Below are 15,276 nucleotides of genomic sequence, written 5' to 3' on the forward strand. Positions count from 1 at the left end.
TAAATATTCAAAAACAATTGAAAGAATTCTCACAATTTTACTAACATCAGAAATATTACATTTATTTTTAATAATTTTACAGTATCTAAAATTTTCTAACAATAGACAAGAAAAATAAATAAATTTATTTTTCTAAGAATTTACAGCATTTAAAATTTCTAACATAGATAAAATATCACAATTTTTATTAAAAGATTATTTTTCAAGATAATGAGGTCGCGTGCGCATAAAATTTATCGCGCCTAAAAGTCATGATAATATGTAAAAATAATTATTTCATTTTATTTTAAAAAGAATGAATTATTTTTCGAGACAATAAGGTCACTTACACATAAAACTTATAAAATAAAGATTCTGGACGGAAATATCACTATTTATTAAAAACAGACTATTTTTCAAGAAGACGATGTCACTTACCTAAAATATTTCTTGGGAAGAGGCGAGAAGACATGACCTACTTTAGGAAACACGACGAGAGAAAGAGAGGGGCAGATTCTTCTTTTGACAAAGTGCAAGGGAAATGACTTGCCCTTTTGATTATCTAAAAGAGGTGAGAGATAGTACAGGTTCATTGGAATGATGAAGAGAGGGAGAGAGAGAGACGAATAAAAGGAACACACCTCAGATGCAAGGTGTTGTAATAAGAGGTGTTAACATAAAGGTTTAAGATGGTGGACCTAAGGTCCACCCAAGTAAAATTGAACCCTCAAATATATTAACAATAATATCTTTTATTTATTGTTAATATAAAAGCAACAATATTCTAAAGGTATATTAGTATTATTATTATTATTATCATTACTAATATATACTTATTATTTTATTTATTTATTTATTTATTTTTCTTGTATTGATTTCTGTTAATACTATTAATATTATTATTATATTTATTTTATTTATTTTAGTTAATATTGTTACATTCTTTCCCCCTTAAAGAAATTTAGTCCTCTAAATTTGTGTACCTGATTGCTGAAAAGGATAGGGATATTTTTCTCTGATATCGTCTTCTCGTTCCCAAGTCGACTCTTCTCTTGAATGGTACTGCCATAATACACGGACCAAAGGAATCTCCTTCTTGCGTAACACTTGCACCCTTCTATCCAGTATCAAAATTGGTTGCTCAATGAAGGATAGATCCTTCTTGATCGGTAAAGGTTCATATTTTAAGATATGGGATGGGTCGGGCTGATATTTTCGTAGTGATGATACATGGAAGACATTATGGACATTTGCCAATTCGATTGGTAAGGCAAGTCTATAAGCGACACCTCCGATTCTTTTCAGGATTTCAAATGGTCCGATGTAACGTGGCTCAACTTTCCTTTCTTACCGAATCTCATAATGCCCTTTATTGGTGAGATTTTTAGGAAAACTCGATCACCTTCCTCAAATTCAAGATCTCTCCTTCGGTTATCGGCATAACTCTTTTGCCGACACTGAGCTGTCCTGAGCCTTTCACGAATTAATGTTATTTTATCTATGGTTATCTTGACAATTTCTGGCCCCAAAATCTTTCTTTCACCAACCTCGTCCCAACATATGGGTGACCTGTATTTCCTTCCATACAGGGCTTCATATGGTGCCATCTGAATATTGGCTTGGAAGCTATTATTATAAGCCAACTCAATCAGAGGTAAATGGTCATCCCAGCTTCCTGTAAAGTCAATAACACAGGCCCTCAGTATATCTCCCAAGGTTTGGATCTAAGATCAATTTTTGAAAACACTTGTGATCCTTGTAATTGATCAAATAAATCATCAATTCTAGGTAATGGATGCTTATTTTTCACTGTCACTTGGTTCAACTGTCTATAATAAATACACAATCTCATAATCCCATCTTTCTTTTTGACAAACAGTACTGGAGCACCCCAAGGTGACACACTGGGCCTGATAAAACCTTTATCTAATAATTCTTCCAATTGTTGTTTCAGTTCTTTAAGTTCTGCAGGTGCCATTCTGTAAGGTGCCTTAGAAATTGGTGCTACCCCTGGCAATAATTCAATGGAGAATTTAATTTCCCTGTCAGGCGGTAATCCTAACAATTCTTCTGGAAAAAAGTCCGGAAATTCTCGGATAACCGAAGTGGTATCCAAATTTATTTTTTCCTTCCTATCTTCTTTGATATAGGCAAGAAAGCCTTGACACCCTTTTCGAAGGAGTCGATTAGCTCGAATACAAGAGATTAAATATGATGGGGAGTCTTCTTTGATACCATTAAAGTAAAATACTGGTTGATTCGGAATACCAAAGGTAACAATTTTCTTATAACAATCAATACTTGCATGGTATGCAGAAAGTCAATCCATGCCTAAGATTACATCAAAATCTTAAATTTTCAGGAGTATTAAATCAACCAACAGTTCATTTTCTTCTATCTTTATTACACATGATTTGTACACTATATTGGTGTTAATTGAATTTCCCATCGGTGTGGCTACCTCTAGAATGTATTCTAATTGTTCTGGTTCTACCTTTAAGTGGCATGCAAAGTGTTGTGACACAAATGAATGAGTAGATCCAGGATCAATCAAAACATGAGCTACTTTTTGGAAGATAGTAAGAGTACCTTGGATCACTGATTTTGAGGCCTGAGCGTCTTGGCTTTGAAGCTCTCTCTCCCTGCTTTGGAAGTTGTTGTGTCTGTAAGCTAGGATATTGTCTAATCTGGTGCCCCAATTTTCCACATTTAAAACAAGCTCCTGTATTCCAATAACAAGGGCTTGATCCATGGTTTTTCCCACATTTTCTACATGGTTCTATTGGGCTTTGAACTGGCGAGGGCCTTGGCTTCTTGTTTGGCCTTTCAAACTATTGTCGATTAGATGATATAGGTCTAACATGACTTTTCTGATTTTTTGCCTTTTGGTAATCTTCAAAATCTTTTTCGACAATTTGGGCTCGATCCACTATTTCAGCATAAGTTATTAATTTCAAGACTGATATTCTGCTTCTAATAGCTGGCCTGAGACCCCTTTCAAATTTCTTCACCTTTCTTGCCTCATTGTTAATCATATGTGGTGCAAACCTAGCCAATTCAGTAAACTTGACCTCGTACTGTGCTACTGTCCTATTTCCTTGGACTAATTCTAGAAATTCCATTTCTTTTTGGTCTCGAATAAAATATGGGAAATACTTTTCATTAAATGCCTCTGGAAATACTTCTCAAGTCAAGGGTTTATTTTCTTTGACCAATACTCCTTTTGCCATTCGCCACCAGTGTTGTGCCTCACCTTCTAACATAAAAACTGCCAAGGCCACCTTCCTATCATCAGGACATTCCATAACCTCGAATATTTTTTTCAATTGCATAATTCATCCCTCGGCTTCCAGTGGGTTTACAACACCCTTAAAAGAAGGTGGGTTTAATTTCTTAAATTGTTCGATATTACTCCCACCATTTTCTGTAACTGACTGCCTGGATAGATTGTTGTTTTCCATCTGATGTTGCATTAGAGTAACCATATTTTCCAAGGCTTTGTGAAATCCTTCCATATTAGCCTCAGCTATTCTGGATCTCGACTTTGTCCCGGTCTGTACACACAATAAATGTGATTTTAAGTACATTCTTTTTTCCATTCCTAAGAATCTTAAACCTATTGCTCTGATACCATAATTGTCACACCCCAAGAATTTACAATACTGATATTCCTGAGATGTGACAGTCAAAACATATATATATTTCTTGATAGGACAAATTTACAGTGGCGAATTCTTACAAGGTAACAAAAGAAAGTTAGCACAACAACAATATCTTCCATGGTTGATCTTGACTAGCACTCAAAATAAATCCGCATTTATCCTGAAAAAAATGTTTACCATAATTTGATGAGTTTGGCTACTCAGTAAGTGATCATCATAATCCTAAAAATAATCATGATTGAAAGATATCAATATTTTCAAAAAGGAGATCTATTAACAGAAATGCATTAACAGTTTCACTTTAAAAAATGCATAATTAAGTATAATCCGAATAATTGAAATACATATCACATTTTAGCATCAATGCATAATTAAAAAGATTTCACAAAATACCCTACTAGCGTCCCAAGTAGGTCACCTATATACCCCATCAGCGTTCTGATGGGTCCACTTAATCCCTATCGGCATCCCAGATAGGTCAACTTAATCCCTGCAGGTCCACTTATACCTCACCGGCGTACCGGATGAGTCCACTTAATCCCTACCGGCGTCCTGGATAGGTCCACTTATACCTCACCGGCGAACCGGATGAGTCCACTTGCATACTTAAAGTATTTCTAAATCTCTTTAAACATTCGAAAGCAGCAATATCATGTACTCAACATATCACTGAAATCATTAATATGAATCTCACTGAAACCATTAATAACGTTCACTTTCAATAACATTTCAAAAATAACCAATGAAATATTTTGGGCTTAAATTTAGAAAGGTAGCAGTTCGTAAAGACATTCTAGCATAATTGCCAATTTAATATGTATAGAAAAACTCTTATAGAAATTCAAGAATACGGAATTATCACAATTTATGGGATATCAATTGACAAATGAACATTTCACAGACAATGCTATAATCAAATGCAAAAATATCAGTTTTCAATTAATAAGGCAGTCATTTGCACATAAAATTTACAACGTCTAAATATTCAAAAACAGTAGAAAGAATTCTCACAATTTTACTAACAGCATAAATATTACATTTATTTTTAATAATTTTACAGTATCTAAAATTTTCTAACAATAGACAAGAAAAATAAATAAATTTATTTTTCTAAGAATTTACAGCATTTAAAATTTCTAACATAGATAAAATATCACAATTTTTATTAAAAAGATTATTTTTCAAGATAATGAGGCCGTGTGCGCATAAAATTTATCGCGCCTAAAATTCATGATAATAAGTAGAAATAATTATTTCACTTTATTTTAAAAAAGAATGAATTATTTTTCGAGACAATAAGCTCACTTACACACAAAACTTATAAAATACAGATTATGAACGGAAATATCACTATTTATTAAAAACAGACTATTTTTCAGAAAGACGATGTCACTTACCTAAAATATTTCTTGGGAAGAGGCGAGAAGACATGACCTACTTTAGGAAACACGACGAGAGAGAGAGGGGCAGATTCTTCTTTTGACAAAGTGCAAGGGAAATGACTTTCCCTTTTGATTATCTAAAAGAGGTGAGAGATAGTACAGGTTCATTGGAATGATGAAGAGAGAGAGAGAGTCGAATAAAAGGAAAACACCACAGATACAAGGTGTTGTAATAAGAGGTGTTAACATAAAGGTTTAAGATGGTGGACTTAAGGTCCACCCAAGTAAAATTGAACCCTCAAATATATTAACAATAATATCTTTTATTTATTGTTAATATAAAAGCAACAATATTCTAACGGTATATTAGTATTATTATTATTATTATCATTACTAATATATACTTATTATTATTTTTATTTATTTATTTATTTTTCTTGTATTGATTTCTGTTAATACTATTAATATTATTATTATATTTATTTTATTTATTTTAGTTAATATTGTTACAGATTTGCACTCGACCAGATATTTCTCATGCCATTAGTGTTGTTAGCAAATATATGGCTAATCTAGGAAATGAGCATTGGCATGCGATAAAATGGATTCTGCGTTACCTAAGAGGTACAACAGATGTGGGTTTGACGTTTGATAGAGATAACAAGTGTGTGACAAAGTTGTTGGTTATATTGATGCTGACTTTGTAGGTGATTTAGACTGTAGGAGATCTACTACAGGTTATGTGTTTACACTTGTAGGAGCTCGAATTAGTTGGAGGTCGATGATACAAACTGTAGTTGCGTTGTCTACAACTGAAGCAGAATACGTAGTTGTTATTGAGGCAGTGAAAAAAGTCATTGGCTTAGAGGACTTGTAAGCGATTTGGGCTTACGACAAGATATGACTGTTATTTATTGTGACAGTAAGAGTGCAACACATTTGGTGAAGAATCAGATATATCATGCAAGGACGAAACATATTGATGTCAGATATCATTTTATTCGTAAGATCATAGCTGAAGGTGATATCTTGTTATTGAATATTGACACTAAGAAAAATGTTGCAGATATGTTGACAAAGCTGGTTCCATTATAGAAGTTCAAGCTATGTTTGGACTCGACTAATGTGTTGCCCAAGTGAGCACCAATGGAGGCACGTGTGGAGAAGACGGTCGATGGGAATATCTTTTGGAATTCAAATCAAGGTGAGATTTATTGATATTTATCTTGAATTCTTGAATCCCTAATTTTAAGGGATTGATTTCCTTTAATTTAGGTTTCTTATTTATTTGGGTAGAGCTTATTATTTAGGATCTAAGTTTGTGGATGAGTCCTACTTAGATTAGGATAGAGCCTTAGGTCCACAAGTAGAAATGGATAAAGTTAATAATCCTAATTTTATAGGAAAGGATAAAGCCCCATGTACCACCTATTTGTGGTTTGCTTTTTCTACATAATGGGTTATTTAAAGAGAAAAAAATATCCAAAAAAATAGAAGAAAACTTTTAGGTATTTTTACAGAGAGAGAAAATTATAGAGAAGAAGGATTTGTGGGAGATTGAGTCTCTAGTTCTCTCAAGTAAGTTGCTTTGTAATTTTCTTTCTTTGATTTAATGAAAAATATCAATCGTCTTCGCCTGTGGATGTAGTCACATCTGTGACGAACCACGTAAATCCTGATGTTCTTTTTCTATTATTTATTTCATGTTTTATTTTTGTTGCTAATTGCTTGTTTTTATCGATTATTTTTTCACGTACTTTATTTACTAAAAATCATCAACCCATCGGATTTAGAAGTTCTGCGCACAACACAATTCACCTAGCCTAACTAGGCAGATCTTGGCTGGTCCAAAAAGTGTACAAAAAAATCCAAAAAATATAGAAAGTATTTTTAAAAATAATTAATCCAAATGAAGTTGAAAAGTTGCAAAAGAAATGGATTTTAAAAAATCAATTTTGTGCGCAGGGATATTTTAGAAGTAATCCAAGAAAGAAGAAAATATAAATATAGTATTCATGGCCAAAACATTTTCCAATCTTTTCCAAAATGATAAAAGACATTCAAAACCATATAACAAACAAATCCCATATTTTTTATTATATTTTTTTAAATACCCAGTAGGACCACCAAACCAGATTTGCCAATGCCTGGTTCCGGTTTAATCGGCTGGTTCCAAGTTGTATCAGCTGACTTTACAAACACTAGGTGAAGTTTGTATAAGGTGTTCACCTTGGACTATACAAGTAATATATGCCTTCAAAGTTTGTTAAAGTTTGTTAGAAGATATAGTTTCCGTGTATTATAAACCTAATGATAACTGGAAAATCTATATTCAATTCTAATTATTAAATTTAAAATCAGTAAACCGAGTAGATCTATAATCACTTAAAAATCTTGAAAATATGTGGTCCAAATATCTTGTTACATGCACTATCTTTAGGATTTGAAATTCTTTATTTTCTTTAAATCCACACATCTGAAGGTTGAGATATCAATTGGAAGGTTTTCCAACTTCAAAACACTATTTTCTACAAGATTTTCAATGTGCACCTTAATTCTATAGTAGTGTTTAAAAAATCAACTCGGCCAAGGTACTCGGGACCTGGCTAAGGTAATTTACTCGGACAAGTCCAAGTAACTTCCCCGAGTCCAACTCAATTTTAAAAATAAAAAATGAAAAAAATAATGGTTAAGTATATTATAAGTACATCTTTTATTACCGACCGAAGTAAGTGTAGCATATTGGTTCTTCTGTCTTATGTTAAAAGACATCTTTAGGCTCCATTCTTAGTGGGCTGCTTTTTTTTTTTTTTGGGAAAATTCCCAAGACTACACTTTCTATGCAACTTACCCCCAACCTAACTAAGACTACACTTTCAATGCAACTTACCCCAAACCTAACTTCTTTCATTTTTTTCCCGAAAATATACTTTCTATGCAAATACCCTCCAACCAAATAAAAAATAAAAAAAATGGCTAAACTACCCTCCCTTAGTTTTACCTTACCCATGCCTCTCTCTCCTTTGTGTAAGTGCGCTCTGGCAGTGCAATATTCTGGAGTCACAGTGCTCCGGCACTGTCTATGTGCGCTCCGGCAGTGGATTATGCGCTCTGGCACTGTGTAAGTATGCTCCGGTAGTGAAATATAGAATCACGACGCTCCGGCACTGTGTATGTGCGCTCCGGCAATAGATGTGGAGTGCACCACGTAAGTGTGCTCCAACAGTGCAACACTCTAGAGTCACAATGCTCTAGCACTGTCTATGTGCGCTCCGACAATGGATAATGAGCTCTGGCACTATGTAAGTGCGCTCCGGCAGTGGAATCTGGAGTCACAACACTTCGGCACTGTGTATGTGCGCTCTGACAATAGATGAAGCGCTTCGGCACTGTGTAAGTGCGCCCCTGCAGTTGAACACTCTGAAATCGCAACGCTCCGGCACTGTCTATGTGCGCTCCAACAGTGGAAAATGTGCTCCGGCACTATGTATGTGCGCTCCGACAGTAGATGATGCGCTCCGGCACTGTGTATGTGCTCTCCGACAGTAGATGACGCGCTCCGGCACTGTGTAAGTATGCTCCGATGGTGCAACACTATGGACTCACAACACTCCGACACTGTCTACGTGCACTTCGATAGTGGATCATATGCTTCGACACTATGTAAGTAAGTTATGGCAGTGTAATCTGGAGTCACAGTGCTCCAGCATTGTGTATGTGTACTCCCGCAGTGGATCATGCGCTCCAGCCCTACAGTGGTTCGCTCCAGCAATGAGCTCCGAAAGTCAACGTCAAATCTGGCCAAATTGATTTCTATCTACGGGAAGGGCATTTCCATCTAAATAAAATAAAATTTTTCCCTTGAGGGGTATTTGCATATAAAGTGTGTTTTTGAAAAAAAGTGAAAGAAAAACTTAAATTGGGGGTAAGTTGCATAAGAAATGTGGTCTTGAGAGTTTTTTGTAATTTCCCCCCTTTTTTTTTTTTTTTTGTAACGTTGAATCGAACAGGGGTAAACTTTATTCCTTAAAGTGAACCACAAAGCCATCGTACCGTATCTAATATAAAATTATGGTAATATTGTACTTAAACTTTTAAAACATTGTGTACAACTAACTGGCCCAAATCTCGCCTCTCCTATGGGCCGAGGCCGAGTTCCCTTGGCTGAGTTTTAGAAATATGTTCTAATAGTATAAAACTTTCCTTCTAAATAAGCAATGTTTCAATGAAATAAGCTCCAAAGAGGATTGGTGACCAAGACATACAAAACTTGACAGAAAAAGTGTTAATAGTAAATGAGCTTCCGCGTGATAGTTGGTGACTAATCAAGACTTCCAGCGAGAGATAGAGTGAGAGGCCAATGAATCGAAACTAAACAAAAGAATCGAACACATTTTACATGACTTTCTCCAAACAAATTCTCAATGCACTCCAAACACACTCAAACTACTCCAGAGAAAAACAAAGCCTGCCCCATCTGGCCTTGAAAGGCAGAAATAACACAGAGGAGACAACAAAAATAGCCCTCTTAGGCTTGTGATCTAAGGGAAAAAGAGTTTAGCATACAAAAGCTCATTCCATGTATCTTGAAGACCGGGCAAACACCAATGTACACAATCTGCATAACTTACAGGGTTCGCTAGTTGTTCGGGGGTCAATGGATTCCATTGCTTCTTGTAAATTGAAGTGTGAGCATCCTTTCTATATTCTGAGAGCTGGGTTATGTTCAAAAGGGTCACAGGAACCTTCATCCCACTAAGGACCTGGCCTAAAACCCTCATGATGCCCTTGCTTGAGCCCCTCCCCCAATAAGTGGGGTCTTCAATGGGGGTGGTCTCGTTGTAACAATTGCCTTCTGTCTCTGCTCCCCAATCCTTACTCCTGCAAGTCTCCGATTTATCAGAGAGAGACAGAGGATTGTACATGGGAAGCGAAGTAACATAAAAACCAGTTATATTTAAAATAGATGCACTAAGGCAAGAAGAGATATCACACTCACTTCTCATGGGCAGGTGACATGCTCGTGAAGAAGACTCTGGTTTTGTGAGGATCCATGTTCTTCTCGACCCATATAGCCATACTCCTTAAAGCAAGGCGGTATGCGTCTTCAGTCTCCATTGGCACAATGTGCCTCATGTCTCCCCCAAAAGGTCCCCGCCTAGAAGAGAAAAAGGAAAAAAATAATTAGAGCGCTTAAATCTAATCTGATGTTGAAATACTCTAACTTGGTGGCTGACCTAGCAAGTGCCATAACAGAGTCAGCTCCCTGAGAGATAGTTAACTTGGAAAAATTGTGTGAATTCTTCAAATTTTGTATGAAGAATTTATAAGAAAAAGAAATCCCTACTTGGAGAACTTGGACACATCCCAAAGTTTGCATTCATAAAACTCACCCCCTTGACAAGTTGATTTAGAAGGTATTGGCATTTCAAAAAAGGTGTTTCTTTGAGGTAAAGGTTAACTTTCAAAAAAGGTGCTATTCACCGATTTAATGGCGGAATGGCAATAAAAGAGAAAAAACAATAATGGTTGTGATTACAAAGGGAAGAAAAAATAAAAAAAAAGAAAAAAAGAAAGAGTATAAAATAATCCGATGGAACTGTGGAAAACTATAACCTTGGGAACATCAATGCCGAGTGAAATGATTGTTGATGATGGAATAGTAGGCCTTTCTCCAACATCATCCATCATTTAATTGGATGGGCATGACCCAAAATAGGCTATGGTTTTCTACAGTCCAGTTGATCATAGTATATTTTCCCCAAGAATAAACGACAAAAAAATATAAATTAGAAAAAGTATCTTTTGAGGGCTTACAGGATCTTCATCCTTGTACCAGTCATCCACCATAGGTAGGTGTTGAAAACAAGAATGTCAACTCCCTTCCAATGCTTTGCATGCTTAGTGATGGATCTGGCCCTAACCATTCTTTCTGTAATCCTGTGTACGATTGCATTATCAGAGTTTGATTCAACCAAGAAGGGTGCCCAATAGAACTCAATCGTAGCATTATAATCCTGAAATCCAAAATTCAATCTTGTCATAAACAGATAAAACGTGAATGAGAGTGGTAGCAGGGGAGTTTTGGCAGAAAATCAATCCAAAATTTGTAATAAAAGAGAGATGAGAAAATTTTAGCAATCACACGCACACGCACACGCACACGCACATGCACACGCACACACAAACAACACACAGACAGTTTTGGCAGGAAGTAGTCTAAAGTTTGAAATGGCAAAGTGACAACAGACAAGCATATCAGCCACAAACATCGACAAAGGGAGTCCAAATTAATTAGGGGAGATTATTGTCTGCTCCATATATTTTACAAGGTAGATGATCAGATTTGCGTCAGGGGTATTCTCTTCTTATAACGATTTTCCATGTAAAAGTTGATGCGACTACCTTTCTTGCTTATTTCTTTTATTGGATGGACTGCAATTATATGTTTTCTTTCTCTGAATTTTGTGATTGAATTCCATTGGTGCACATAAAAGATAACGAATTTTGCTTTTCCCAACAGTTCTCACCGAAACCCAAATTGTTGGGGAAAAGCAAATGCAGTTCTTAGTAGGTTTCAAGATTCAGTTCCCCAACTTCGGATTCAATAACACAAAAGAGAAACAATAAAGAGAAAAGAAAGGTTTGAGAGAAGAACCTTAGCTGTAAAAACAGTGAGAGAGTCATTGGCATAAAAGGATTTGGCGTCGTCGGGGATGATAGAGTGGAGGAGACACACCATCGAAACAAACTGCCCACGGTTCAGTGAATCTCCAACATACATCATCCTCTTCCCTCGCAGCCTCTCCAGCATAAGTGTGGCATTGAACCTATATCGTCAACCATTGAAGCATATCGCACACATATGAGAGAGAGAGAGAGAGAGAGAGTTGAGCTGAACTGATATTCAACCATGTAGGCATCACACACACACACTCATGCAGTACTTTCAAAGATGCTTCCAAGAAACAAGTTACCTGAAATTTAAAAATTTCTCTAAAATTGCCACAACCTGAGGTATTTGATTCAGCTCGGTAGAGAATTTTGCTATTTTTCAAGGACCTAATTTTAGATATGTTGAATCCATTAACAGTGTTTTTGTAATGGTTTTTCTACGTTTTCGACTTTCTTTCCAAATTGAGAACTGCTAAATTCCACTATCTCCTAATTGCCCAAGCCGAATTCTGTTGTCTCAATATTATGCATTGCTGTTCTCAGGAATTTCTTCTTGAGATAATTTTATCAAGCGATTTCATTGCAGCACAGGTTTAGTAAAATCTTAAGAAAAAGTGGAAAAAAAAGAAGAAAAAAGGAGCGCATGAAAAAGAGAGGAAAAATCAGTTACAAAAATAAGCTGCTGGCACAAAATAAGAAGAAAGAAAAATCATTTTCCTTGCTCTATTTTATTTTCCTTACATGTTCTGTAGCTTCCTTTTACAATTTTTGTCTCTTCTATGAGAAAGGAAAAATCAATTATAAAAATAGGCTAGACTTGGACAAAATAATAAGAAAGAAAAATAATTTTCCCTGCTCTATTTTATTTTCCTTACATGTTCTATAAGTTCCTTTTACAATTTTTGCTTCTTATATGATAAAACTACAATTTACACATCACTGAAGAGTAGATTTAAAAATAAATAAAAAAAATAAAAAAAGTCAACAAATATAAAACAACATATGCTATTTTTGAAAACTATAGGAAATGTGCTGTAAAATTTTAAAGAACTGTTGGCATGCGCCATTATGCCAACCAATGTGATGATGATAATAACCTCTGTAGTCTGAAGGGTATCTCCTGAGAATAATGGAAGGTTTGCAGGGCCTTTCTTGGAAAACTTAACCCTTCCTTTGACCCTAGGGCATATGTCCAACCAATCCCATTCCAGCCCCTAAATCGCGCCAGCATTATAAAATTTGAATTTCTGTAATAGTAAAATAAATTGTACCCATCCAATCCTCTATCTTATTAAAAAAATTGATTTGAATAAGGTTGTGATTTGTGTAAGGCCGAGGCCTTAAACAATAAAAATAAGGCGCACCTTCAAATGGTGTTAAAAGATGCTGTTTTTTAATATCCTTGTGATGGTTTGAAATTTTATTTTCACTTCTAATTATAGAATTTAAAGCTTCAAAAATAAGGTAGATTGAGCTTGAAAAACTTGAAAATTGATGGTCCGAAAATACATTACAAGATGTAGTATTTTTAAAACTTGAAATTTATTTTTTCTCATTTCTATAATCAATTTAAGGATTTTTAAACATCCAAACAACTTCTAACTTCTTTAAGTGAAATTTTGAGGTGCACCTTAATTTGATTGTTTAGGACCTCACCCTTATATAAACGTTTTCCTCTTAATAAAATCTGAACTCCACAAATTAGTGTTCAAAAACTCCCGCCAGCTAACTCTGACTATTCGATAGATCTTAAAAATAAATTCAAAAAAATTATAAAAAGTTTAAAAAATATGAAATTTAGTTGTAATATATTTTTTATGTTTCCTATAATTTTGGAAAAAATTGGGTAGAGTTTTTAGCAACGAATGTTTATTTTTAAATTTTTGTTTTATTTTTAAAATACCCCTACCACAAATTGATTTTTTCAAAATATATTTTGTCACTACTTTTTTTAAGTGTTATTTTAATTTTACTATATATATATAGTTTTCTTATTTTTTGATATTTTTTATTCTTTTAACCTTTTATGGACCTGCCCAAGTTACTTGGCTCCGGTATCGGCCCGGCCCGTTCCCAAGTCCTGGTTGACCCGGGGCCAAATTGACATCCGATTACAAATTAAGAAAAAGGGAAAATAATATAACTCAATTGACAGAAAAATATAATTACAATCTTCTATCCATTGTTTTCCTCAGAAATAATACTTTTTAAAGAAAAATACCTGGGAAGCGAGCACGCATGAGGTTTCCATCTCAAATGCTGGTAGTCTGAATCGGGCCGTCCATGTTCTTTACAAGTCAACTGTGGCTGGATGTAAGGACATGATTTCTCCTCATATAATGGGTGAGACCCATTGTCGAAGACCCACTTGCCGGAAAACAAGTCACAGTCGCCGGAAAATTCCTCAAAGGAGAACGGCACCCTCAACAGACCCAATTTCCGGCGAAGATCCGCCTCTGAGTAGCTGCCAGTGGGCTTCCGCGACTGGATCCCTAAGAAAAGTTTCAGTCACACTCTCCAATATATACACACACACATACATTCAAATACATAAATTTCGAGATTACATTCGACCATCAAATCGTTCAATTCATACAAAATGCATAATCACAAATAATTTCCTCATCTCCAAATGGGTCAATAACTGGGCCAAATACAGTGAATAAGGAAGAGAGAACAATCAGCCCAATTTAGTCAATACACATACATATACATGATTCCATGGAGGCATACATGAATTGGGGGTTTTACCCATCATGGGTCCATGGCTGATAATCATACATGATACATCCATGGGAAATTTGCCCAAATGGGTCTTTCCAATGGCTGATTGCATGATAGAAGGCTGATAGTGTACCAGACACATTTGCAGGAAAAAAACATACATATGATTTATCGCTCCGATCGGCTTCTTAAGACCATAAAACGCTCAGCTCTTTATCCTGAAACTGTGCTTCACCCAATAATTTCAGAAGAGAGAGAAAGAAGAGAGAGAGGGGAGAGATGTTTACCAGTTGCAGATTGAGAAGATAGGAGGGGTTGGTAAGAAGGAATTGGGGTGAAAGAGCGAAAGAGAGCGCAGCTAAAGTCTTCGCCGTAGAGGAGAGCGGCGATGACTAAGAAAGCGAAAAAGAAGAAGAGGAGAGGGAAACGGCTTTTTCGGGGCGTGGTGGACTTCATTTCATTTGCCTCGCCTGCCCCTGCGTTGTTTCTTCCTTGTTTGCCTCCTAATGAATATAAGGCCTCTCTGTCCCCTAGGAAATGTGGAGTAAAAATTTACCCATTATAAAGATGCGGTGGTCTAGAGAGAGGAGAAAAGTTTATATCGAAATTGATCATCTCCGCATTGAAAAACCCTTTTATTGATCATCTCCACATCGAAATATATTGAAATATATGATTATGAAATAAAAAAAGAATTTTGAGTTTCAAAAAAGGTACATCTTACTGTCCATTTTTAAGATTTTTATTTGTTTATAGATCTATTTGATTTTAATCACTTTTAAAATTTAAAATTTTATATTAGATTTAAAAATAGATTTTCACATAATCTTATAAACATTTTACATCAAAATTAT

At 35.3% G+C, this 15,276-nt stretch overlaps 1 protein-coding gene across 4 annotated transcripts; it reads right to left on the bottom strand.

The window, feature by feature from the left end:
• Positions 1-9,373: 9,373 nt before the first annotated feature.
• On the bottom strand, positions 9,374-14,927 carry TBL33 (TRICHOME BIREFRINGENCE-LIKE 33). 4 transcript variants are annotated; one of them, XM_088874432.1, is made up of 6 exons: positions 14,710-14,927; positions 13,920-14,190; positions 11,682-11,853; positions 10,841-10,963; positions 10,023-10,181; positions 9,374-9,904 (listed from the first exon to the last, which is right to left on the bottom strand). In XM_088874432.1, the coding sequence occupies exons 3-6, from the start codon at positions 11,714-11,716 to the stop codon at positions 9,565-9,567; spliced, it is 657 nt and encodes a 218-aa protein (XP_088730558.1). In that variant the 5' UTR covers positions 11,717-11,853; positions 13,920-14,190; positions 14,710-14,927; the 3' UTR covers positions 9,374-9,564. The 4 variants fall into 4 exon arrangements, with proteins under 4 accessions (XP_088730558.1, XP_006828125.2, XP_088730557.1 ...); XM_006828062.4 differs by having other exon boundaries at positions 10,841-11,040; XM_088874431.1 differs by having other exon boundaries at positions 14,584-14,927.
• Between the last annotated feature and the right edge of the window lie 349 nt (positions 14,928-15,276).

This window comes from Amborella trichopoda, chromosome 8 (assembly GCF_054954075.1).
Source record: "Amborella trichopoda isolate Santa Cruz 75 chromosome 8, AtrichopodaSantaCruz75HAP2 v2.0, whole genome shotgun sequence".
Taxonomy (NCBI): Eukaryota; Viridiplantae; Streptophyta; class Magnoliopsida; order Amborellales; family Amborellaceae; genus Amborella; species Amborella trichopoda.